The sequence below is a fragment of the Phyllostomus hastatus genome, unplaced genomic scaffold (genome assembly GCF_019186645.2).
Source record: "Phyllostomus hastatus isolate PE091 unplaced genomic scaffold, TTU_PhHast_1.1 phas_scaffold_46, whole genome shotgun sequence".
NCBI lineage: Eukaryota > Metazoa > Chordata > Mammalia > Chiroptera > Phyllostomidae > Phyllostomus > Phyllostomus hastatus.
The window spans coordinates 45,651,811-45,676,221 of NW_025334032.1; the positions used below are offsets into that span (position 1 = coordinate 45,651,811).

At 65.8% G+C, this 24,411-nt stretch overlaps 1 protein-coding gene across 8 annotated transcripts in view; it reads right to left on the reverse strand.

Moving 5' to 3' along the window:
* ARHGEF10 (Rho guanine nucleotide exchange factor 10) overlaps positions 1-21,440 on the reverse strand; it is a 41,682-nt gene extending 20,242 nt beyond the window's left edge. For 3 of the 8 annotated variants that reach the window (XM_045821383.1, XM_045821384.1, XM_045821377.1), the window contains exons 1-11: positions 17,653-17,794; positions 13,684-13,753; positions 11,481-11,642; positions 10,587-10,874; positions 9,308-9,371; positions 8,825-8,901; positions 8,049-8,105; positions 4,648-4,811; positions 2,697-2,811; positions 1,982-2,088; positions 340-417 (exon numbers count right to left, since the gene is read on the reverse strand). In XM_045821383.1, coding sequence (XP_045677339.1) covers positions 340-417; positions 1,982-2,088; positions 2,697-2,811; positions 4,648-4,811; positions 8,049-8,105; positions 8,825-8,901; positions 9,308-9,371; positions 10,587-10,874; positions 11,481-11,642; positions 13,684-13,720 — 1,149 coding nt within the window. In that variant the 5' untranslated portion in view covers positions 13,721-13,753; positions 17,653-17,794. Of the gene's footprint in view, positions 1-339; positions 418-1,981; positions 2,089-2,696; positions 2,812-4,647; positions 4,812-8,048; positions 8,106-8,824; positions 8,902-9,307; positions 9,372-10,586; positions 10,875-11,480; positions 11,643-13,683; positions 13,754-14,071; positions 14,124-17,366; positions 17,390-17,652; positions 17,795-17,827; positions 17,908-21,418 lie in introns of those variants that run through there. The other 5 variants (XM_045821380.1, XM_045821378.1, XM_045821379.1 and 2 more) reach the window with 5 other exon arrangements.
* Positions 21,441-24,411: the final 2,971 nt, after the last annotated feature.

The window sequence follows — 24,411 nt, forward strand, 5'->3', positions numbered from 1 at the left end:
AGGCCCGCGGGCCGAACCCGGCCTCCCCCTCGTTGTGTCCGGCCGGGCACCTGGTTTCCACCCAGCGGCAGCGCCCAGCTCCGTGCCCCTCGTTAAGGAGCAGTTACACTCGTACAGTCTTAAGGTTGCATTCGGCCCTTAGAAGGCGACCGCGAGGCTGATGTGGTGGCCCTTGGGGAAAGTGAGTCTGACACCCCTGGTATACAGGCACAATTTGAGATTCTTCTGAGAATCCTGCAAATTCGAGCACTCCATGATTCCTGCATGTAACTGCACGTGTGTGGCAGACACACGGAGGGAGGGAAGGCTGACCGGACACGCAGGGGGCCCTGCAGGTACCTCCAGGATCCTGGTGAGGGCGTCCACGTAGCTCTTCTCGCTGTCGACGATGGAGCCCAGGATGCATCTCCTCACCACCTGTCGGGCGGGAAAACTCAACGGGCGGGAAGCTCACCCAGGTCCGTTTCACTCCTGTCGGACGCTTGCTGATCAAGTGTTTCGGGTTTGTTTTCAGGACAGCAGGTGAGTGGACTCTCCAAAGGCTTACGTAGCCAGCGTTACAGGCCCAACCGTACGTCTCCAGCTGCTACAGCGACGCAATCTTCAACCTCAAATTATAAACTGCAACACCAGCAAGACACGTACGGCCACAGCAGCCCTAAGGGGTTCGTTCACTAGTGCAACGGTAACGAGCTGAACTCACTAATTGTCACGTAGGTGCCCAACGCTGAACTCACAGTTTGTGTGTAAATAAGATTAAAAACTGCTCGTCTTGAGCTGTGCTGTTGGAAACAACTTGTCCAGTAAAACCGCTGCGCCAAAACCGCAAGAAAACAGGACTTTTGGGAGGTGGGGTGGGGGGACACTCTTGCGATGACCTCTGACCTCACAAACACCCCCCCGCAGAGAACTGGGTGAGTGAGTTGCTGACGTCATTTCCAGGCCCGGAGCTATGGCCTTTGAAATGCTGACCCCACTTTGGGCTCCGGTTTCCCTGCCGAAGGTCGCCCGTCTCCGGCTGCACAGTGCCGGTTAGAGCCCGTGGTGACACCTGGCACTGCCGTCACTGCTGAGCAGTGTGGCGAGCTCCTTGTGCCAGTGAATGGAAAATGGATCAAGTCACAACCTGGCTGGTGCTAAACCACACGCACGGGCACAGGCACAGGCGAGCATGCAGGTGCGCACACACCCACGCCCCAGCGCAGCCACCCCGGGGGTGCCTGCCCCTCGCGGTGGCCCAGCGCCACCTAGTGGCAGGGGCAGCACCTCGCACGAAGAACTATTGACAAGGCAGAGGGGTTTTTCTTTACTCCAGTCACAAAGTGGAGGGAAAAGCAACCTCCTGGACACTGAGGGAAGAAACTGGCGTCCTTCAGACAGGGCGGCTGCATCTGGGGTTGGAAGTCATGCACATAACTCACGCCCCACAGCCCCACCCCGCATCACCCCGCTGGGTCTTGGGCAGAGACGGGTCCCCAGAACGGAGTCGCTCCCCACACACGGACAGAGGGTCAAATCTAGGCCAGCCCTCCCCCCAAATCCAGGTCCCAGACTAACTACCTCCAGTCTGGGGTGAGACCCTTGGGGGTCTGATCTAGGAGTCACATTTATTTTTTAAAGTCCTGGGACAGTGCTAACACATCGGGTCAAAGGACCTGAAACTGGTGTAAGACCGTTTAACAAAAACACAAAAACAAAGCCCAAGAAATCCGGCACACACACGCTCTCCTTGTAAAGCACCCCCCATGGTGTAATTAACCTCCCCCAGCACCTAAGTCCCACACACGCTCATGCAGAGTTACTCGGGGCGCGGCCCCCAAAACACTGAAGAGTCCCGCACGGATCGGGGTGCCCGAGGCCCCTGCCGGGTTAACCCCACACCCGCCAGGCAGCACTGGCAGGGGGAGGAGCCCAGGGGAAGGGGCGGGGGAGTGGGAGTCGGGGCAGCAGGGGGCGCTCAGGCCCCGCGCATGCGTCCCACCTGCTGCTGGGACAGGCCATCGGGCATCGGGGTCAGCACGGCGTCCGGGTGCCGGCAGTCCACGTCGATGAACAGGCTCTGCTCGTCCTCCCAGCCGGGGCTGCGGTCTGCGCGACAGGCGGGCGGGCGCCGGTCCGACTTGGAGGCGAGGTGCCCCGACGCCGCCCCGCGCCCTCATCGCAGGAGCCGCGGGTTTCTGCGCTTCCTCCCGCTGGCAGCGGCCGATGGGCAGCTTCCGGAGGCCCGGGAAAACGCCCCCCCACCCACCCCCCGCCCGAGAGGCGCTGGCCAGTGTTGAAGTTTCCCAAGTCTGACTTCAAAGGGCCCAGGTGCCACGCGAACGTCTGGATGGTCACGCGGGGACCACCGCTTCCGTTCACGGAACCTCACTCCCACAGCCAGGAACCAGGAGAAGCTCCGCAGGACGGCGGAGAGCCGCCCGGCCCCCCGGGTCAGGGACCCCCAGGGACCTCCTGCATCTCGCGACCCGTCCCACCACGAGTCTGACGAAGCACAGGCCCCCGAAATCACAAAGTCTAGACAAAGACTCATCAACTACCGGTTCCACAGAATGGCAGGATGCGGGGCCCCACATCCCAGCCCCTGCGCCGCGGCCCAGCAGGGAGCAGGCTCCCAAGGGCGCAAGTGCAGCAGCCACCCCCCCTCGGGGCCCCCCCACCCCCGGCTGCGTGGGGGCCGGGCAGCCGCCGCCGACCTTGAGAGATGAAGGACTTGGTCCTGATGAAGGAGCGGCCCCTCTTCACGGCGGCCTTGGTCCTCTCCAGCCCGTCCCTGGTGCCCTCCTTCGCGGCCTGCACCAGCTTCTGCATCTGCGGGGGGCGGGGGGGGGCGTCTCTGCACCACCAGCCTGAGCCCTCTTCCCTCCCCTCCATCCGGACGGGCCCGGGCGAGGGGTGCGGCCTGAAAGGGCCCCCGGCACTGGCTGTTGGGTCGGGGGCCTCCGTGGCTGCATGTGTGTGCATTGCAGCCGGTTGGTTGGTTTTTAAAGGGGGGGGACCTGGAACTACAGAGCCCGCCTTCGACTCGGTTACAGAAGCCCCTGCTCCGCTACAGCTCAGCCCTTGGCTTTACCGGGGCTCTGACAAACAGACCTGCGGGGCGGAGACGGAGCCCCCAGGTGACATCGGCACCTACCAGGAAAGGGAGGGCCCTGCAGACACCTGCCAGGCCCACCCCTCCCCCCAACCCCGGGGCCTGAGTCGCGGAGTGCCAGCACCCACTGCAGTAAGGAGACACAGCTCAGTGGCCGCAGACAGACAGAGGGACAGTGGCGGGGTGCCGGCCAGGCAGACCGCCCCCCCGGGGGAGGGGCCTCTGCGTCACGAAGCCCACGCCCCACTGCTGTGGAGTTTGCCGAGTGCGCTTCCCGTGAGCCTGAGTCCCCGACCGGGGATGGTCCTGGGGGCGGAAGACAGCTGAGGGCCTGGGAGAAGCGAGCGGAACTCTGAGCGGTCGCACTGGCCACCACACACACACACACACCCACACACACACTTGATCGTGCTGGAGGCTCGTGAAACCAGTTTCTGGGATAGGGTGGAGCTGAGCAACCCACGACAGCCTAACCGGGCAGACACCGGGAGGCCGCCCCGCCAGTCCGCGGGTCTGGTCCCTGAGTGCGCCCAGGGTGGAGTTCACGCGCGGATTCGGCCGCGACGGCGAGGCCTTAGGTCACGGGCTGCATCTACCGCGACCGGGCCGGCCCGCCCGGCTGCCCGTGGCTGCCTCCCACCCTGCACGAAGGGCCGAGCACGGCGACACCCCTGCAGCCCCCGCAGCTGCCGAGGCCCACCGTGACGGCATGGGGGGCACAGCCAGTGCCCGCAGAGGGCCCGGGGCCTCACGCAGACGCCAGCCTCGGGGACGGGCACCGCCCCGTTCAGAGCTCACGCTCAGCCTCTGCGCCCCTCGCCAGCCTGCAGCTCGGGGTGCCCCCTCCCGGCCCCTCGAAGGGCAGCTCGGGGCGTCCGCCCTTCCCAGCACTTGTAACGTGTTCTGTTCCACACCTCATTGCACGTGCCGGAAACCCTGAGCCCCAGGCACCCCCGGCGTGGGTGCACCCCCCGGGGGACCGTGGCGGCATCACACCGGGTCGTGGGCGGACCGGCACGGGTCCGTCGGCGTGCGAAGTGGGGTCCGCGTACTACACAGCACGCACACGCACTCCGAGAAGAGCTGTTGACCGTATTTTTCAGACTAGAAGATGCACTTCCCGCCCCAAATTTGGGAGGAAACGCAGCAGCAACCCTGCTCCTGCCTCCTGTAACCCCGCTCTACCGCCGGCCCCACCCCCACGGCCAGCCAGGTAAGCTACACTCGGACTGTAAGATGCATCCCCTCCTTCCCTCCCGAATTTGGGGGCAAAGTACGTCTTACAGTCCGAAAATTACGCTACTTTGTTAAAACACCGAGGATGGCTGCTTCCTTAGGGCTCCCCAGCGACTCGGCCGGCGACAGCAGAACCGCCCTGCCCTGCCGCGGCCACTCACTCTCCGAAACGGGCACCCTCCCTCCGCGGCATCTGCAGCCTCCCTCGGGCCGCACGCCCCGCCACGCCGCGGGAAACACTTCTTTAGACGCCACGGGCAGCAATGCCCCCCGGGCGGGCGGCCCCGTCCTGCGCCCGCAGCCGACGGCGCACTCACCTGCCTCCGGCGGCTGCTGCGCAGAAAGGACCCGGGGACCCCGTTCCTGCACTCGGGGTCGCTCTGCTCCTCGTAGCTCTCGAACTCGCTGGAGCTCCAGCCGCGCTCCAGGGAGCTGTCCCCGCCTTCGTCCCCATTCTCCACGTCGTCGTAGATCAGCTCACCTGGGGCGCGAAGGCCACAGCGCGGTGAGCGGTGAGCAGGCCACTCGCCACCGTTCACACCCGCCTGTCACTTCCCACACGGGCGGGAGGGGCGTGCAGGCGTGACAGCAAAGCAGAGGGAGCGGCGGAGCAGCCTCAGGCCGCCCCCCCCCCCCGGAGGGCAGGGCGTCGGGGGGGCCTGCCAGCTTGGCCCAGTGTCTGGGAGCTCTGAGGGCCCCGCCCCCGTCTGCACCCCGGGCCCGGGTGCTCCCCAGAAGCCACAGCCGTGCCAAACGCCCTGCCGGCCACCGAGGGCTTCCCACAGCGGGCGACGTGTGTTCAGACGAACGGACAGGTGGACGGACAGGTGGACAGATTCGACTATGAACAGAGAGGCTCACTGCAGACCAACTGCAAACTCTGCTTTTGTGCAAACAAACACACAAACAAACAAGCAAAAGGGCCCATGGATACTCGTGGGCGACCTATGACCGCACCGAAACGGCTGCTTCGCACCAGTCGCCCCAGAACTGGTGACGAACACGCCAGGCCCGGTGACAAAGGCCTCCCCACGGAGGGGTCCCTCCTTGGTGTCCTGGCCTCGGGGGCCCCAGCCGCCCCCTCTGCGGGCAGAGGCCGCCCTGGCCGGTTGCCGGCCTCGGTCACGCCCACACCGCGTGGGCAGTGTGGAGGTGGGCGGCCGCCGGGGGCGCGCTGACCCGCGAGCACCAGAGAGTTCTGTTGGTGACGAGGCCCACGGGTGGGTGTCTGTCCTCCCGGGGTGGGGGGGGCACGCAGCCGCGTCCACAGGCCCCAGGGGACCAGTACTGGGTGGGCACAAGCTTCTGTCGGGACGTCTGCGGCAGGTTTCAGGGCCGTGACCTCTCCCCGGCTGTTCCCTCTCGCGCTCCCGACGCCGAGTGGCCCCTGACCTGCGGGGGACTCTGAGAGGAGGCCACGGGTCCCTGCCGGCAGCCGGCTCCCGGGGGCGCTCCAGGGGCAGCGGACAGTGCCTGCCGGTGGGGGCAGGGGGACCCCAGTACGCAGAGGGCTCTCCGGGCTGGCGTGGGGACCGCTGGCCCAGACTTCCTGGCATTGTCTGGGGAATTCGGCACCAGGCTTCCGGCGGCGGCGGGGTTGTAAGTGTAGGCTGACATCCTGACTCGGGGGGGCTGGCGTCCCCTTCCTGCCACAGGGGCCGGTGTCACAGAGGGGCCGCCCCCACCCAGCAGGCTGTGGTCTTGGGGGGGGCACATGCGGGTCTGGGAGGGCCGGCTGCTGGCTGATGGGCCGAGCGGTGGACTCGACACCTGGAGTCGTTAGGAAGCGTCTAATCTGCTAAGTGTTTCAGTTCATCCACAAAAAGTCTATAGAATCCTCTCTCCTGGTTTCCCTCCACTCCTCCCACAGCTACCCCCTCCTGGCCGACCCCTCCCTGACCCCCTCGGCCCCCCAACGCCCTGCGGGGCCCCCTTGGCTCTACTCTGCACCCTCCTGGGAGCCACTCCTGCCACTGCTGGTGGCCCCCCGGCTCCGCCTCCCGGCTTGGGGCCGGGTCTCCCTGACTCCCTCCCTACGCACTCCCCCTGGGCTCCTCTTCCGGGGGGGGGGGGGCCCGAGTCGGAGTCCGAGCTCCTGGTTTTCCACCTCCTCTTCTGAGCAGCTGCCGCGACCTCTCTGGCTCCTTACCCGCCGAGATCCAGCCGTGAGATTTTACGCAATGTTTTCGTGATCATTCGAGTCGAAACGCTCTCCGGTTCCTGCTCTGGCGTCACCCTCGGCCGTGAGTGGTGTCGGGGCTGACTTCTCATCTTCTAATATTTGGGGCTGAGTTTTACAGACCGGGTGTCCCCCGGGGAGTGAGGCCTGAGCACCGAGTGAGTCTTCGGCACCTGTCGGCACTTGCGCCGGGACCCACGCCACGCAGGCCAGGGTTAGAAGCGCCCTGTGCGCTTGGAAAAATGTGCGTCCGGAACTGCCAGCTGCAGGGCTCCGCCTGCGCCCTGTACGTCGGCCGCCTGCCGTGTCCGTCTGAAGTTTACTGACCTTATACCCCTGGGGCCCCGTCTCCGGGCCCACCGACTTTCCATCACGGACCCACCGACATCCGACGCCGTCTGTCCTGTGCAGCTCATGTGCTCTAGGCCGTGTCGGCAGGTGCACGCGAGTCCAGGCTGTGACACGCCCCAGCGAAGGGCTCTGGCGGCGTCTGGTGCACAACACAGCACAGCCTCACCGGCGGCACCGCGGGCAGGACTGGCCCACGCTCCTCGTGCACAAACGCCCCGTGTGCTCACGCAGCCTCCGCAGCACACGCCTGGCTCTGCCACGCCGTCCGACCTGAGGACTCCGTGTGCCGGCGCCTGGGGTCCGTCCATGGCTACCGTGAGGGCCGACGCCTCTGGGCTAACTCTGCCGCCTTTCCCCCACACAGTGCGCCCTGCTTTCTTACTGCATGTTCTCTCTCCGTCTGCCCCTGGGCTTTGCTCGGCCAGCTCACAAGTTTACCTATTTCCACTCTCTCAGTGCTGACCCGCGACACGCACACCTGCACCACCGCGTACAAAATCAGCCCTACGCCCTGCCCCTGAAGGACGCCCACCCGAGGACCCAGGGGCAGCCACCACGCCCGCCGTCACCCACCTAAGTCCGGCCCTTGCCGCTGGGTGCTCAGCGCCGGGCCGGCGCCGGGTCCCACCGACCCACAGACCCACCAGCTCATGCGCCCGCTGTTCTGCACCGCCTCCCGGTGCTGCTCGTCTTTCCAAATCCTGGTCCCTCCGAGGGCAACCTGCTCCCTGCCTCGTGGCCTTTCAGGGCTCCCCGTGGGGGCGGAGCCGGGAGCACCCAGCGCACGAGCCCCGGGATAGGCTGACGGATGCTCAGCCCCCTTCAGAGCTGCACTCAGTGTCTCCACAACCTGGGGACTTCCGTCTTCAACTCCAGGGAACCTCAGTGATCCCTTCTCCTGTTTCCTCACTGGTCAGACGTACGCTGGTCCTTCCCGGAATCCACGGTTCCACCTTCTCGGTCACACCTCCCGTACCTTCAAGTCCTTCTGCCTCTTTGGGGGACTAAGGCAACGACCCTCGAAGGGGTGTTGTGACACGGACACGCACATGTGCGCACACAGCACACGGTAGCACCGAGACGCAATAACGCACGCAGCACACGCCCGCAGCACACAGGTGTGTCCATGTGCCCAGGGGGAGCCGCTGCGAGGCCGCGGCCCCCACGCTCGCCCCGGGCAAAGCGCACCTGGCTCCGAGTCGGAGGTCTCCCGCGGCACGTCGTCGTAGACGGCTTCCTCCGGGTCTGGAACGAGAGGAGGGAGACTTCCACCACCGGGCAGGGGCAGCCCAGCACGCGTCACCCGCCCCAGGGCCGCCGCCCATCCCCCACCGCGCCACGGTCGCCCGACGGTCGGCCTGCGGGGCAGCCACGGGGGCCTCCCCAAAGTGCGGCGCCCTGCCCGGCCCAGGGCGTCCCCCTGGGACCGAAGGAAACCGCCTGCAGGGGCCGCCCCGAAACGTCTGCAACAACAGGGAGCTGCACGGCGTCCAGGGCGACCGGCGCCATCGCGGGAGGGTCGACTGCCCCTCTCCGTGTGGTTCTTTCAAGACCCTCACGTTCCCGACATTAGCGTGTCCTGACCTAGAAAACGCGGAGTGTTGGACCCCCGGGGCAGCCCCGCGCGGCCATGTGACGGGGAGACATCCCACAGACCGGGGACCGGCCGCGAGGCCCTGTGCCCAGGCCCAGGAGGCAGCCACGCGGACGTACGGGAACGCTGAGCTCTCGGGACAAGACTTCCCCAACTGCGTTACGTGGGGCGCTGGTTCGCTCAAATAAACGCGGGACCTCCCCCCTACCCGCAGCCGGCGGAGGGTGCTGGGTGGGGACGCCTGGGTTGGGACACCCGGGTGGGTGCGGAGTTGTGGTGAACACACGCGCACAGGAGCACTGAGCCCCGACTCCGGGCACCAGGCTCCTCGAGGACCGTGACGCCGCGGCCCCCCGGGCTGGCTGCTTACTCTCCATCCACGCGGTGTTGGCCGGGTCCGCCACCCAGCGGGCGAGGGCGCTGTCCTCGGCGTGGGCCCGGTCCTCGCTGCGGGAAAGCAAACCGTCAGTCACCACCTGGCGACCCACCCCCTCGCCGGGCTGCTGCGTGTCCCCAGAGGACACGGATGCTCCCCCACCCGCCGGCTGAGGGTCCCAGGTGAGCCCCGGCTCAGGCAGAGTTAAAAACGTGCTTCCGGTGGAAGGGCTCTGAGCGTCTCCCCACGGGAGTCCAGGGGGGCCACGCGCCCGTCCCTCGTTCCCACGCGGGGTCACGCCCGCCGGTGTCTCCCCGAGTCCCGGCGCTGGGAGGGGGGGGCCCTGGGGACTGGGCGAGGGGGCGAGTGTCGGGCGCACAGGGAGGCGAGGGCCGCCAGGGGCCCAGGGCAGCGCCGCGCCCGGCCTCCAGAGAAACCCTCGGGCGCTCGGAAGGCCCCCGTTGAGGCAGCAGGCACCTGTTCGCGGGGTCCTCCGAGCTCAGGGGACGGAACTGGCCGTCGTCTGCCACTTCGGGGGCTTCTGCCAGGAGAAAAAAAAGTGTGTGCCACTCGATGCCTACGAGAACGCTCGTCATCAGGTTGATTTTCCTCTTTAAGACGATTCGCGTTTTGTTTTCCATCCACCATAAGCTTATCCTAGCAAGGAGACGGCGAGGTGCCGGCATCCAGGTTTTTCCGCTTCCCGATGAAGTGTGTTCCCGAGGGGATCGCAGGACAGACCGACATCCACGGTGCTCATGGAGCCCCCCCAGCGAACAGAGACAGAAGCGTCGGAGGGAAACAGCGCCCCCTGCTGACCCGCTTGTGCAGTTCTCCCGGGAAAGGGCGACGGCGACTGGTTTCAAAGTGGGTCTGCTGGGGAGCTCAGCAGAGCTCCAGGGAGAGATGCCCACGTTTGTGATGTCTGACAACCGGACCTTTCCCTGCTCTCCCGTGGGCACGCACACGCAGGCACACGCGTTCCCGCCTGCGCACACGCCCGTGCACACGCGCAGTCCCTCTCACGTCCGGTGACGGCGGCAGCTCGGGACAAAGGCCGCGGGGCTCACCCACCGGCGGCCACAGCAGGGAGCGCTGTCCCACGGCCTCTCAGAAGGAACCTGCTCGGTGCCAGGAGCCATTCCCGGCCGCTCTGGGCCCGCTCCGCAGGGGACCTGGGTCCAGGAGAGCTTGGAGGGCACAGCCGCGGGGACGCCCCCGCACCCAGTGAGGGGGTCACCCGTCCCCGGCAGCAGGGGTCTGCCAGGCGGCCCATGGGGAAGCTTAGGGCGTTAACTCGATGGTTCTCGAGGCCCCTGAGTGCTCCGGCGTCTCCCCAGGGAGCACAGGTCTGTCCGAAGAAAGGCCCCGGGGGAGACCCAGCCTTCTGGTCTCTGCAGTCCCGGGAACGGAGACCCCAGCCCCGCAGACCGGCCCTGGCAGGCAGACTCCCGGTCAGGGGCCGGTATGGGAGCGTGTGCGTGTGTGAGGACTCTTTACAATAAAAGGAAATAAATTCGCCCACGAACACAGGCTTGGGGACCCTGGGTAAGGGACAAGGAGGCCGGGCGGGGGGAGTCCCACGTCAGACTCTGCCTCAGGGTTTCCCGCACAACGGGCTCCGAGACCCCCCTGCACGGTGATCCTGGCCCAGAAGGAAACGGCCGGGGCCCAGCGGCCACCTTCGTAAGGACAGGACGGGCGCAGGTCGCAGGGGTCGCAGGGGTCGCAGGGGTCGCAGGGGTCGGGGGCCTACCTTCCTCGTCCGGGGACGCGGCGCGCACGACCACGGGGCTGGAGTAGGCAGGCAGGAGGGCGGGCAGGCTGGAGGGCACGGCATAGCCGCAGGGCACGGGCACCGAGTACCCGCTGGGCACCGGCGGGCTGGCGCCCTCCTCCTGGGCCTCGGGGGAGGGGGGCGGGGGCTGCTCCTCCTGGAAGGGCGTGATGTCGATGACGGAGTAGGGGTTGACTCTCGCGGGGACCCCCAGCTTGGTCGGCTCCACCAGCAGGGCCCCGTCGGCTCCTGTTCCGGCTTCCCCTCCTGGAGGCAAACACGGCATCAGGCCCCCCGGCTCCTGCAGCGCTGACCCCCGACCCCAGCGGGTCCCAGGTCTCTGGGCGTGGACGGAGCACCCGACTCTGGGGAGGGCACACGCCAGGGCAGGTGGGCATCGGGCCTGGCAGCTCCCGGAATGCCCACCCACAGACACGAGCGCGTCAGAGCTGCCGGACGGCGGGACCGCTGGCTCCCGAGGGCCCGCTGCACACACAGCGCTGCAACTCCGCCCGCCCACCCACGGGCCGTGAGTACGCCCGCCGGGCCCCCCTCCCAACACCGAAGCAGGACTGAACCGCGGCACTGAACTCCTCTCCAACCGCGTCAGTCTGACACTATCTCGGGGGCCACCGGGGGGCGCTGCTGAGGCCGCCTTTGGGACAGGCCAGGCACACCTGTTCCCTCCAAACAGAAAACAAGGTACGAAATCCTGGACACGGCACGAGTCGGAGAAGCTCCGCCAAGGTACACGGAGTCACCTCCGCTCCGGCCACGGCACCGAACCGTCACAGCCCTCCCGGGGGACACCCCCTCCCCAGTGGGGCTCCACCCGCCCGGAGATGGGGGTGTGGCCGGGTCCCCGGGACTCACCTGAGCTGGCGGTGGCGGCCGTCCCCGCAGGACTGGCCACAGGGGCGCCCGGCGCACACCTGTCTGCCTCTGGAGCCTCGTCTCCGCTGTCGAAATCGAACTGCTCTCCCTCCTCCTCCTCCTCCTCCTCGTTCTTGCTGGCGTCGAACTTGGCTTCACCCTCTACAGTTGAAAGAAAGAAACGACGCGTTCACACTCGTCACCAGCAAACCCGATTTCACACTCCTGAGAGAACGCCCGCCCGCGCGAGGTGACCGAGCCGCCCCACCGCGCCCCTCCGGAAGCCACGTTTTGCAGCTGAACTTGAACAATTACGTCAATACGCCTCAAAGCGATTCTTACGAAACGAGTTTTTTAAAAAAGCAAGGCCGAGGGGCGCGGAGGGTGGACGGCCAGCACCGGCGCGGGAGGGCGGAGCGGCGGTGCACGCCCTCGCTGCGGGGGCTTTCGGTGGACCTGCGACCCTGCGGTCACTTGGCCAGCGGGTTTTCTGCGAGGTTTGCTCCCAAATCACGCGTGTGACACACGCTGACGTGGCTGAGCCAGCACGGGACAGGCGAAGCCCTCGCTGACCCCGGGGCTGCGCCAGGAGGAGGCAGGGACGGACTGACCGGGAAGCCTCCAGCTGCCCACGGGCCCTGCGGCGGCACGGCCTGCTCCCCTCTGTCCCCCCGGGAACGACCTTCCTCTGGAGGCCAGAAACTTCGCTCCCCTGACCACCCCCTGGACTCGGCAGCCCCAGCACCGGGCATCAGCTGGTCACCGGTCCTTCTGCTTCTGATGCCCAGAGAGTCCCCCACCTCGGGCGCCTGGCGGCTTGTGACGTCCACAGCAACCACCCAGCCCTGTCCCTGCCTCCTGGTGTGGCTCCCAGGTTCCCAGGTGCAGGACCCGGCCGCGCTCCGTGGGTCGGCCCGGACTCCAGACCTCAATGCTGCCAGTCCTTGCACGGGCCCTCAGAGCTGGAACCAGGGGCCCCCTTCCCGGCCCCACACCTGCAGGCCCCGTTCTCTCCCCACCTCAGGCTGCGGTCCCTGCCGCTCCCCCCGCCCAAACACGCCAGCTGCACCCTGACCTCGTGCACCCAGGGACGCGGGTGCCACCCTCCCTCACACCCTTAACCCTGAAGACAGTGCAGCCAGAGCCCACGGGCACCCACTCTGCTGCCTTCGAGCTGGCGTGCCCGGCACAGTGCCCAAGGAAAGGAAGTCAGGTGGCCTATTTCAGTGACAGCGGTTTCCCCTCTCACTGAAAGTCACACAAGTCACAGGGCGACGTCTCGCACCCGGTTGGACGCGAGTCTGTGAGGAGTCCAGGCTGCCAGAGCAGAGGGAGCAGGGCGGGGGGTGAGCCCCCGTCCTCTGCCCTGAGCCCGTCCTGACCGCCCGCAGCCCCCAGCCCGCCCAAGTGACCCGGGCCTGCCCCCGCACGGGGGAGCTGGCTGCGGGGCTCGGACACACACCGCCCCGGGGACTGCCCCAACCGGGAACAGCCTCCAGAGACGTGCCGCCGGCGAGCACCGTGAGAAGAGACCGACAGAACGTCCACTGCTGAGGCCAGAGACAGGAGACGCGCGTTCTGTTCCGGGGCCCTGGGAAGCAGTGGTTACAATGTGAGCGCTTCATCTGGGACAGGGCGTTTGTTTCTCTTCTCTCCCGTGCAGGCTACTATTTGTTTCTCGTCTAGTTTCTCGTCTCTTGTTGTTTGAAAGCAAAGACGATGAGAAGAGAAAGTGTTTCAGAGGCGGCAGCTGCCACCCCTCCCCCGACAAGGGGCTGCTCACAAGTCCCTCCTGGCCTCCCCCTGGTTCTGGGTGTCACCGGAGTGGCCTCGGCCTGTGCTGGACAGTGACGTCCCCTAGAACAAAGGCACCCCCTCCGAGGCCACCTCCCTCTGTCCCCGTCACCTGTGTCTCTGAGGCTCCCGGGTGAGGTGCCAGCGTCCCCTGCGTGTGGTCCTGGCACAGACAGAGGCACACGGGCCGAGGGGACAGGACCAGAGCCGGGGACGCACGGCTCGGACACGGCCCCTCGGACGAGGAGCGGCCAGCCCAGCCCCACAGCCCGCTGACCGAGGGCAGGGAGTCCCCAGAGAGAAGCCATCGTCGTGTCATCTCCCGTCACAGCCACTGCCCCCTCGCCATCACCACACTGTCACTGGCAGGGCCTCCGCTGGCGGGCCTCCTGCACGGTGCAGTCCTTACCTTGGGGCGCAGGGGCGGGCGGCTCCGGCGGGTCCATGCCGTGGCTCTGAAGCCTGGGGCTGGGGCAGGCCTGCGGGAGGAGACAGGCAGTCAGAGCAGGTCGGGGAGCTGCCCAAGGCCGGCAGGGCACCCCAGGGATGGCCCAGGGTTGGGGGGGACGCTGGCTCCGGGTCAGGGCTCCGCCTGCGGGTCACGAGGACTAGGAACCTCCCGGAAATAACCTGGGGGCGAAACCCGGCAGAGTCCCGCCGGCCAGTCTTCAGCGAACTGGCCTTCACCGGGCATGGGAGCCAGGGCCTGCTTCTGCCCCTGGGGTCACGGCCGGACCGGCCCCGCCCACCCCCCCCCCCCAGTCTCCTGGGCACTGGTGTCCTCTTCCTCCTCCGACCGAAATCGTGGGTTCTGAACGAGGACTGGTCAGGCCGACGCGGACCCCTCTCCTAGACCACCCTCTGCGCGTCCGCCTCTGCCTCTCTTCTCCGCACGTCGTTGTCCCCCGCATGCCGGCGGGACACCCGTCTGTCTGCGCGTCCGTGCGGCGCCAGCTGCGTCGGCAGGAGGTGGGCCCTCGCCCCCGGCTGCCCTCTCGGAGACAGGCAGCGCCCTGCTCCTGGGGCTGCACCGTTGCACCGGCCCAGCTCCCCGAGGGGGCTGGCACGGTCTGCTCCCGAAGCCTTGCCCCCAGAGGCCGCCTTCCCGGACCTCCAGGGACCCCGACGGCACAGCAGCGGGCGGGGAAAAAGCACAGAGGGCCGGGGGGGGGGGGCACTGACCCCACCCCCCACCTGCCACCGGCCTGCCTGCGCCCTCAGCCCCCACCTGCACGCTGCCCCGCGCACCGGTGGGGCCAGGCTCTGGAGTCCTGGGCGGCCCGCCTGGGTCTGGGCGCCCACCAGCCCAGCGAGCTGCTGCCACCTGATGAACCAACGGGAGGCTGAACTCCGCCTGCCGCACGCCACTCACCTGGCCCGTCACCTGGCAGCTGCCTGGGCTGGCTGGGGGCCAGGCTCAGACCTGCACACCGCGTGCCTTCCGCCAGAGTGCAACACCTGGACGCCAAGGTGCTCTGGCCTCTGAGCTGCGCTCGTCTTGCGGCGCTGGGCTGAGGCGACCCACGGACCCCACGGCAACCCTGTCCTGGCTGCTCTGCTCAGCAGGTGCCCCGCACTCCCAGGCTGAAGGCCATCAGCCCCAGCCAAGCAGCCCCATGTGCTCAGCCCCAACTGCAGCTTCCGGAGACCCAGGCCCGTCAGGTCCGGGCCGCACACGGGTGTGAGGACCACTCTACTGTCAACCCTCTCACTCCAAACACGCCCACGAGCTCCAACAGTCAGAGCCCCGGCAGAGGCTGCAGCCCTTTCCCCACCAGAGAACAAGGCAAACGAGGCACGCAGCAGCTGTGCAGAGCACACGCTCACCAAGTGCAGCCCTGGCCTCTCCTGTCCACTCGGCTCTTCCTCCGTGCCACTGAGGGGCACAGGAGCCCAGCGCGCATGCGCGTACAGGGCTCTGGAGGTCGAATGTGCGCACTGCTTTCCTTACAAACAACAGTGACGGCCCATGTGAGGGTCTGGTCCCCACAGCAGACGCCACGCGCCCGGCCCGGGTCGGGAGCACGGCCTGGGCCCGGGAGACCCCGGGGCCTCGCTGCCCGGCCATCAGGGTGGAGAGGACTCGTTCCTTTGCTTCCCCAGGGACTCACGGAGTCGAGATCCTGGGGCCTCGACTGCACCCCGAGTAGGCAGCCCCATGGGAAGCCGGTGCCCGGCTGCTCCCCCAGAAACACAGCGCACCCCGCCGACCTCGGACCCTGAACGTGCAGCCTTGTCCACGCCCCCTCGCACCAGGGCAGTGCTCGGCCGTGACAGCTGGGACAGTATAGTCCACTTTAAAAGTCACTTCTAGTATCACAAGACGGTTCACGGAAGAGAAAAGTTTTAAACCTTAAAAAAACTCCTTTTACTATGTTAAAGTCTTTAAACACTGTTTAATGAAAACAGAAAACATCGGCAGCCCACAGAGAGCCCTCTCTGCTGGCAGGTGTGCACACCTGCCAGGATCCAAAGACGGGCAGGAGGCAGAAGAATGGCCGGCGCCCCTGGGACCGGTCACCTCCACGAAACGACTGCTCATTTTGAAAACTCACACACAAAAGCAAACCAAGAAGCAAACGCGACCTGCTAGGCCTGGCAGCTCTGGAAAGGCTGACCTGGGTCAGGAAGAACAGGCAAGGGGGGGCCCCAGGAGAAGGCCCTTTGCCAGCTCTGCACCTCACCTGCTCTCAGGCGGGGCCCACGCACGACACAGGACGCCTGAGCCTGCACCTGAGACTCAGGACAGGCAGGGCCACCCTCTGGGCCTGGGCCTGGCCCCGAGCCACACCCCCTGCTGAGCGAAACCGCGGCCTCCTCTCTGGGACCTCGCCCGGTTTCCCTGGACCCGGAATTCCCCTCGCCCGCGAAGCTCCCCGAACACCGTCCCCTCGTTCCCCCGAAACCACACTTCCAGGAGCCGCACCGGGGGCGGCGATCCGCCTCGTGAATGTTTAACGCCCGCGTCCCCCGTCTGCCCTGCGCCACTCCACCGCCTTCCCACCTGCGCCAGCGCTGCACAGGTGCGCGGTCTGCACGTTTCGCTGCCGCACGTCTAGGATCCCTGTGCAGCAAGAGAAGAGCGTCCCGCACAACAGGGCTCCTAAGTTTCTAGGACGACGTTTTCACGGAGTGGCACCACCATTAAACCACCGCCTTGTTCTCTCTCTCGCTCTCACTCAGGCCGAGCATTTCCCAATGGAAGAGCCTTTTCGTGCATCGACCTCCCGGCCGCCCCGAGAGCGACCAACCCGAGGTGACAGGGGGCTCCGCCCAGGCCGCCTCCATCCTGAATTCCCGAGGAGCTTTCCTCTAACCTCCCCCCAACCCCCCCCAAAAAAAGAGAAAATGTGCATCCCCAAATATCAAGATGACGAGTTTGGTAAAACTGCAAAGTCAGGCTCAGCTTTTACAAGACAGAAAGCTCCTTTGAGCACGTGCACCGCACCTCTGGCCTGACTGTCTGAACTCCGAAGGAGGCACTCGTCAGTCACAAAACGGGAGCTGGGCGACTTCTCTCGCCGCCCAGAAGCCAGGCATAGAGGTCTGTGTCTGACTCCAAGGCCACGGGGTCCGGAACCGCAGATAATGGCCGCCCGGCCGTGACCCAGGGCCAAGCAAATACATGCCGTCAGGGCTCAGGGGGCAAATTATACTTTAAAGTACACAAACAGTTAACCGCAGCACTCTGGTCCAGTACGAGTCACTTCCCACAAAAGAGATATTTAAGCTATATTTTAAGCCTTCCGTGAACCGAGGAAACGTTATCTCCTGCAGCGGCCCCGCTGGAGGGACACTCAGGAACTCCGCGCGAACCGCAGCGACTCCACTCGCCCTGCGGCGCACCCGGAGGGCGGGACGGAAGCCCACCGCACCGGCGAGCGGAGCGCGTTTCGCCTCCTGCACAGGTCGCTGCTGCACGGAACACGGCTGCTGCTCTCGCAGGGCACTGACAGCCTACGAAAAGCCGAGGCGCCCACTCGGGTTTCTAGGTCCCACACCTGGGGTCCCCCAGAGGGCGCGGGGCCCGGGCGGAGCGCCAGGGCGCCTGCCGGCCAGCGGCTGCACCCCTTCGGCTGCAGCGGCAGGTACCTGGGAGGGGACGCCTGGCGCACAGGAGTTCCAGCAACTACCTCCGTCTCGAGCGGGCCGCGGACTGCGCCCTCACGGGCCACTTCCAGGGACGGCCCCCACCCAAACGCCTCTGCTCATCCCCACGCCGCGCCAGTGGGGTCGCGCTTTCCCCCGCCTCCAGCGCCGGGGTCCCGACTGCACGTTCCCCACTGTCCTTGGAGTCTCGGGCCCATCACCGTGGTCCCCGGGGGACTCGGACACCCCGCGAAAAACGGGGGGCTGCTCCCAGGGCCTGGCCCATTACCTGCACTGTGCCCGGAAGACAGGGGCCGCCAGCTGAAGTTGGGGGGCTGCTCGCGGCCCCGTTACCTGCACCGTCATTGGTGGGAACAGGGGGCACCCCACTAAAGTTGGGGGGGCCGAGCCCGCGACCAACCGACGGAGACTCCCGCTCTCCCTCCCTCCCGGCCCGCACTCACCCCGCCCGGACCCCCAGCGCCGTACCTCCGAGCGCCCCTCTCCCCGCCCCGCGTCCACCGCCCCGGGATGCGCTCCGGCCCCGCCCAGAGGGAGGCGGCTCCACCCCCACGTCGTGATTGGCCTGACCTGACGATACCAGGAGCCCATTGGCTGAAGTGCCTGCCCGTTCCTCGGCCTCGCCCCGCCCCCGCGCCCGCGCATTCCTGAGAGGCCACGTGGCCGCCCGAGCCCCCCCCCCCAACCCCGCGGCCCAACGCCCCGCCCGGCCGCGCACGCGTGGGCGGGGGGCGCGGGATCGATCACCCCCAGGGTGCCGCCCCTTCCCTCCTCGACCCGCCTGGCCGACTGAGACGTCCTGGCTCCTGGGAGGGTCCCCTGCCCTCGTCCCGCCAAGTCCTGGGCCTTAGGGAAAGCACTGATTCCCTACATTCCGAGGCGATTTTTAAAGCTTGCTGTAGCCGGAAGCTCCTTCCCCCCCCCCCCCCGCCCCGGGTAACTCCCCAGGGAACATCCGTTGTGGCCTTCCGTGGCTTGGCAGGGCCGGAAGGTGCTGTCGCGGGAGGCACAGCCTCACCTTCCAGCTCCCCATCCCCCCCCGCCGCGCGTCCCCCAGCCCCACAGTGCACAGCACCCAGCCCAGCCAAGGTGGGCCACAGGGTGACGGGTGAGTGGATCCAAACAGAAGCCCAGGGCCAGGGCCAGGGCCAGGGCCAGGATGCTCGAGAAGCCGCCCTTCCGTGCCCAGAACTCTTTATTTACTTTATAATTACAAAGGAAACAAAGTATCGCTACCGTTGCTGCCGAAGGGAGAGAAGTCAGACAGAGCATCTTCAACACCAAGAACAACACAAAGAAACCCAAAGGACAGCTCAGGAGCCTGACCTGTTCCCTGGCCAGCCAAGCAGATGTGTCAAAGAGGCTACACACGTCCCTCAATCTCAGTCTGCAAGTAACGCGAAGTCAGAACTGCGTACATACAAAATAGCCAAATGTCACAAGACTAACTTCATGACACAGGAGCGCCCTTAAAACCCTATGCTCAAGAGTTCTTTCCTGCACGTATTGACTAATACAAATATACAAATCGTAGCTCACTCGCAAAGGCTACAAAGGTCAGCAAATAAATAACATTAAGTGCATAAACGAGGCAACATTTCAGCAGTGTTTATTATTAGCATTTGCTTGTTTTATGGAAACTGACTAAGCTACTTTTACATGTTATGTCAGACCTATCGTGCAGCGCACCGCAGAGATACTAGAGCGTGAATCGGTCAGGAAAGATCTTCCCTCTCAGGGACTTGCATATCAGAGAAATCATTCTAGCCCCTGTTCTGAGTGTTCTTTGACTGTTTTGTTCTAAGGTCTTCTGCCCAGTCATCATAGTGGTCCTGACTGACAGGCAGAGAGGTGAGTGACATTTGCTGTAGCGTGCCACGCAAGAACACGCTGATAATTGTGACGTTTTCTGGCCAAGCAGCAGAAATGAGAAGGAAATACACGGAGTACCATGTGTGGGCCCAGCAAGGGATTTGGACTCAGTTCGGACATCCTGTTTTGGTTTCTGAGACGTGTAAAACCTGTGTGACTCATGCAGGCCCCTGAGCTTCCACCTAACCACCTAGAAAATGTGACTAGTGACCGGGGTACCCAACCTGCGGGCCCCCATGCAGCCCAGGATGACTAGGAATGTGGCCAGACACAAAATCATACATTTACAGACATTACTAAGTTTTATTACTTAGACATGTACATTTTCTATAATCAGTAATGACAAACTTGGGTCCTACTCAACAAGTTTAAAAGATTATCGAAAGGGCCGCTGCGTAATTAGGGTTATTACATGAGCACTTTTTTGGCGTATCTGCAGTGATGGATCTCGTGAAAACTACGCACAGACCTTTTTCTTGCTCATCAGTTTCCATTAGTGTTTGTGCCTTTAACACAAGGCCCAGACAACCCTGCTTCTTCCGGCGTGGCCCAGCGACGCCGAGAGGTTGCACACCTCTGCTAGGTCCTGGGTGACTTGGAAAGGGAGAACTGTGCAAACACCGTCACGGTGCCCGGGAAGGGCGTGTGTGCTCAGGAAGCCAAATAATAACTTGGGTCCATCTTTTTTTTTTCTTTTCAGAAGAAAGAAAATAGATTGAGCCCATGTTTCTCATAGATGGTTCATGAGTTTGTTTTCAAACACTTATGGTCAAGAATCTGCTCTTGTGTAATTTCTTTTTACCAAGAAATCGTGTTGTTTTGGGGCCCGTGGGGACAAGGCGGAAACCCCATCACACGGAGCAGCAGAGTGCAGCTCCCACATTTCCCAGCGGCCAAGCGGCCCGTCAGCTCGGGGCCCCCAGGAAGGACAGCGGGGCCCCCGAGGCCACACCCTGGGCGGGAGACTCAGACCCACCCGGGTCATTCAAGTCTCTCAGGGAAAGGGGTCGCCACTTTCTGTCCGCCTGGCTGCGGGAAAACTCGAATTTCCACGGTCTTCCCTCCCCGACCCGTGAGACACTTGGGAAAGTTAGGTTTGACCTCCCAGCATCCAGGGCCTTCCTGGTTTTCTTTTTACTACGTACGACGGCAGCTTTGCCCTGGGCACGCCTCCCGCATTTCAGAGCTGCGAGTCAGCCCGCACACCCCAAAGGCCAGTCCCTTGCCACAAATCTCAGCACCTCCTGGTGACTGCACATCTCCCGGCCCCTGGCCGGCGGCCACACCACAGACCTGTCACCAGAGTTGAGGCAACACCAGCAGAGAGAGAGGGAGGCTCACAGATGCGCCGACTCAATAGGTGGCATTGTCCGCTGGCAAACACAGCGACCACAGGCTTGGGAACTTGACCTCTGGGTTTATCTGCCGGCCGCCTAGCCAGGCCACACTTAGTCTCCCGTGTGGACAGGGTCTAGGACTGTCCCAGCACAGGCGCCGGGCGTAAGGGGGGGCCTTGACGAGGGCACCGCCCTGCCCGGCACTGCGCCCAGAGCAGCAGGGGAAGTGTCTGCAGACAGTTGTGACCGCGGCCGAGTGGCCGTGCACACGGGCGATGGCGGGCTGGTCAGCAGTGTGCCCCTCATCCCGTGCCCCTCACCCCGTGCCCCTCGTCACGGTCCCAAGTGAAGCGAGGGGATGGCAGCCGCTGCTCCGAGGAGTCCCGGGGACAGGCAGGGGACAGGCCTGCTGTCGAGAACGCTGGGCACTTGCTCTGATGCCCTGGCTGCAGTCACAGGGCTCCGAGACCAGGGGGCCACCCCTGCAGCCCTCCCGTGTCTGCGGGCCCCTCCCCAGGTGCTCTCAGAAAGCGCCAGCCCCTTCTGACACCAAATGCAGGGCTGTGCAGAGGAGTGCCTGGGGGTAGACGTGACCTAGCACGCCCTCCACGGCCAGGCCCCATTCAGCTTTCCTCCCGCACCCGGGCCCTGCCCGCTGCTGGGCTGTGCGCCTGCCGCCCACATTTGCCCCACTCCCCAGGGGACAGGCCTGGGGACAGGAGGGGGCTGCAGACAGACTGTGGACAGCCACCCTGCGGAGCACATCCGCCGCCTGAGGACAGAGCTCCAGACACACCCCAAGGCGACTGCTCGGCTGGCACTCACAGTTCACCGGGTGGCGGGGTCCTTTCCACCCAGCCGATGTGCGTGCATCTTCATGAAGGCCTACAATAAAACAAAAACAGCTCCATTAGCGGGCACGCCCTTCAGACTCCTGTAGGACTGGCTGCCGGAAGACGGGTGGGTGGTCCCGAGTGGGGGAGGGATATGCGGGCTGCGTGCCTGCGGTGGCCGTGGCCGTGCAGACTGAGGGTGTCAGGGCTGTGCCTTTCAGTCCGCGCAGGTGCCCCAGGGACGGCTGCACCGCGGCAAAGCCGTTCCTGCTAAATCACTGAGGACCACCCAGCAGCCGGCCTGTGGCGGGCGCCTGCCCGAGCCCACCAGAGCTGTCCGGTCTCACGCACCATGCCAGGCCGGGTTCCTTCGGTTTCCATGGCTCTGTGCGTGGGGGCCCTGGCCTGTGTGCCCACAGGTGAGGCGGAGCCGGGCATCCAGACCCAAGAGCCTCCCACAGGTGCGATCGTGCGGGGACCCTGGTCAGCAGTGCAGGCGGGCACAGACGCTGGGCGTGGGGAAGCTGCCCAGGGGGCGGGCCCTGCAGCTCTGGGCTTCAGGAGCTGACTCACAGTTGCCCTGCCTTCAGGCACGTTTGCCAGACTTCCAGCCGGAGGGAACAGTGGGGAGGCATCTCCCGGAAGAGGGGCGCGAAAGTTGGGGAAGCGGCGAGGCAGGCGAAACACGCCACCACCCCCTGGGCCAGCTTGCCCCCCACCCCTTACCAGCACCCGGTGGTCCAGGCCCTGCCAGGGCTCCTGGCCGACTCCCAGCCCCCGCCCCAGCACCCCACGGTGGTGTGGGTGGCCAGGGTGCCTCTACTTTATTCCCCAGACACCAGCGAGTCCGTCTGGACAGGAACCACCCGTGGAGGCGCCCACCAGCCCGGGGCCGGCCGAACTAGAAGAGGGTCACCAGGACGCAGCGGACGGTGGACGGTAGATGGTGGACAGGGACAGGCACTCAGGCCAAGTCCCGGGCACAGAAGCTGCCTTCTCAGCCCCTTCCTCCACCTGCCCACGCCCCTGGGGTGGACGAGGGAGAGCAGGCCGAAGGGACGAGTTCAGGGACAGAGGAGGGGAAGCCGAAGCGCTAGGAGGGGCGGGGAAGGCACGGGGCCTGGGCCCGCAGGGAGCCCGAGCCCGTGGGGCTGGGGAGCCGCAGGGGCTGGGGGAGGAGGCATTGTCCCTGCCCCACAGAGGGGCCCTTTGTTCCCGTGCACTCCCGACAATGGGCCTGTTTTCTTGCTTTGCTCCTCCTCCAGTGGGCGGAGGTTGGGGGGGGTCTCAGAAAGGAAGGCGGGCCCCCCCCAGTGAGGGACCGGCACAGGGCAGGCAGGAGCGGGGTGCAAGAAAGGCCTGAGCAGAAATGAGGGGTGTGTGGGCCCCCTGGGGCCCCGCAGGCTGAGTGAGGAGGGGGAGGGTGACCAGAAGGGGCTTGTCTGTCCCCCACCTCCCTCCCCTGTCAGCCCCCCCACTGCCTCTCCTCCCCAGAGCCCAGAGCCCTCTGGAAGCACAGAGTCTCGGGGGGGGGGAGGGGGGGCTGTCCATGGGACGGAGGGTCAGGGCTCCCGTGGGTGTTCCAGAAGGTTCTTTCCTGCTCCTGCCACAACCAGCTCCACCTCCCCGCACCTCGGAGCACGACAGACAGGACGGTGCCGTGGTGCCAGGGACACGGACCTGTGGGTGGGCGCATCTGGGGTCCCCGTCGGAGAGCAGGGCAGCTGGGGCCCGGGCTACGAAGAGCCGGCACCCCTAAGGGCCAGCAGCGGACCGCGGCTGCGTTGTCCTCTGAGGACGCTCGGGGAGGGCCCCGGGGGTGGGGGAGGGAGAGGATGGACGGATGGACGCGGGCACAGAGGGAGGGTGCTGCGCAGGAGGGGACGCAGGCCGAGGCCACGGTGGCTGCGGTGAGCTGCCAAGCCACCAGTGGGAGCGTGTTTCCTCTGACCCACTTCTGCCCCCTCAGTGGCTGCTGCAACCTTGACCCAGGCCCCTGGGCTGACCGTGAACTTCCCTCTCCTCCCAGCGTGAGGCTGCCTCCCTCCAGTGTTATCTGTCAATGCCGAGCCCCGGGGTGGCCCCGCCGCCCACCCGGCCCACACCCACCCAGGGCACGAGAACACCTGTCCCCCACTCCTGTCTTGGGGACTCAGGAGTTCCGGCTCCTGGCGCCCCTGTGAGGCCGGGCGCAGGACTTCTGTTCTGTGGTCTGTCCTTGGTGCCACAAACCTGCGAGGCCAGCGCTGCACTGCAGGGCCCTGGAGCCCGGCGGGGACGCGCAGGCCAGCCCCCAGCGCGCAGCCTGCCCCCGGGCCTTCACGGGAATGGACCCCAGGGCGGGTGTCCGCACACCCAGGTGGAGGGGCTGCGGTCCCGTCCCCGCCTCCCGGTGGCCCTGTGCCTTTCCAGCCCTCTGTTACACGTGGGACCTCGTGCGCAGCTGGGCCCTGACACACGGCTCCGGAACCCCGGGACTCCCTGGGGGACAGGCACGTCTGTCCTGATGAGGGGACTCTGGGTGGCTGCAGGGCAGGGCGTGGCCACCAGAAGGGGCTGGGGAGGGAGGCAACCACGGATCGTGAGGAAGCCCCAAGAAATCCAGTAGCAGCACCCAGGAGGGAGGGCGCCTCCCCTGGGAGGCGACAAAGCCCACCTCCATCCAGGGGGCAGAAGCGGCTGGTGGGCCACTCTGGGCCCCGCCCTGGGCACCTCCTCACCTGAGGCGGCGGCTCACCTGTGCCCTTCAGCACGGCCTCTCATACACCAGTGAGCACAGGTGTTTCCCTGAGCTCCGAGTCGCCGCAGCGCATCAGCCAAACCCAGGCAGGGGCTGGGGGCCTGTGACCTGCAGCTGGGGGCGTGGGGGAGGGGGTGCGCAGGTGACCCGTGGGGCCCACTCTCCCCCACTGCACACAACGTTTCTGATAAAGAGGGGCCCGTCGGCTCCCGCATTTTCATTTTTTTTGTCAAAGCAGGAAGTAA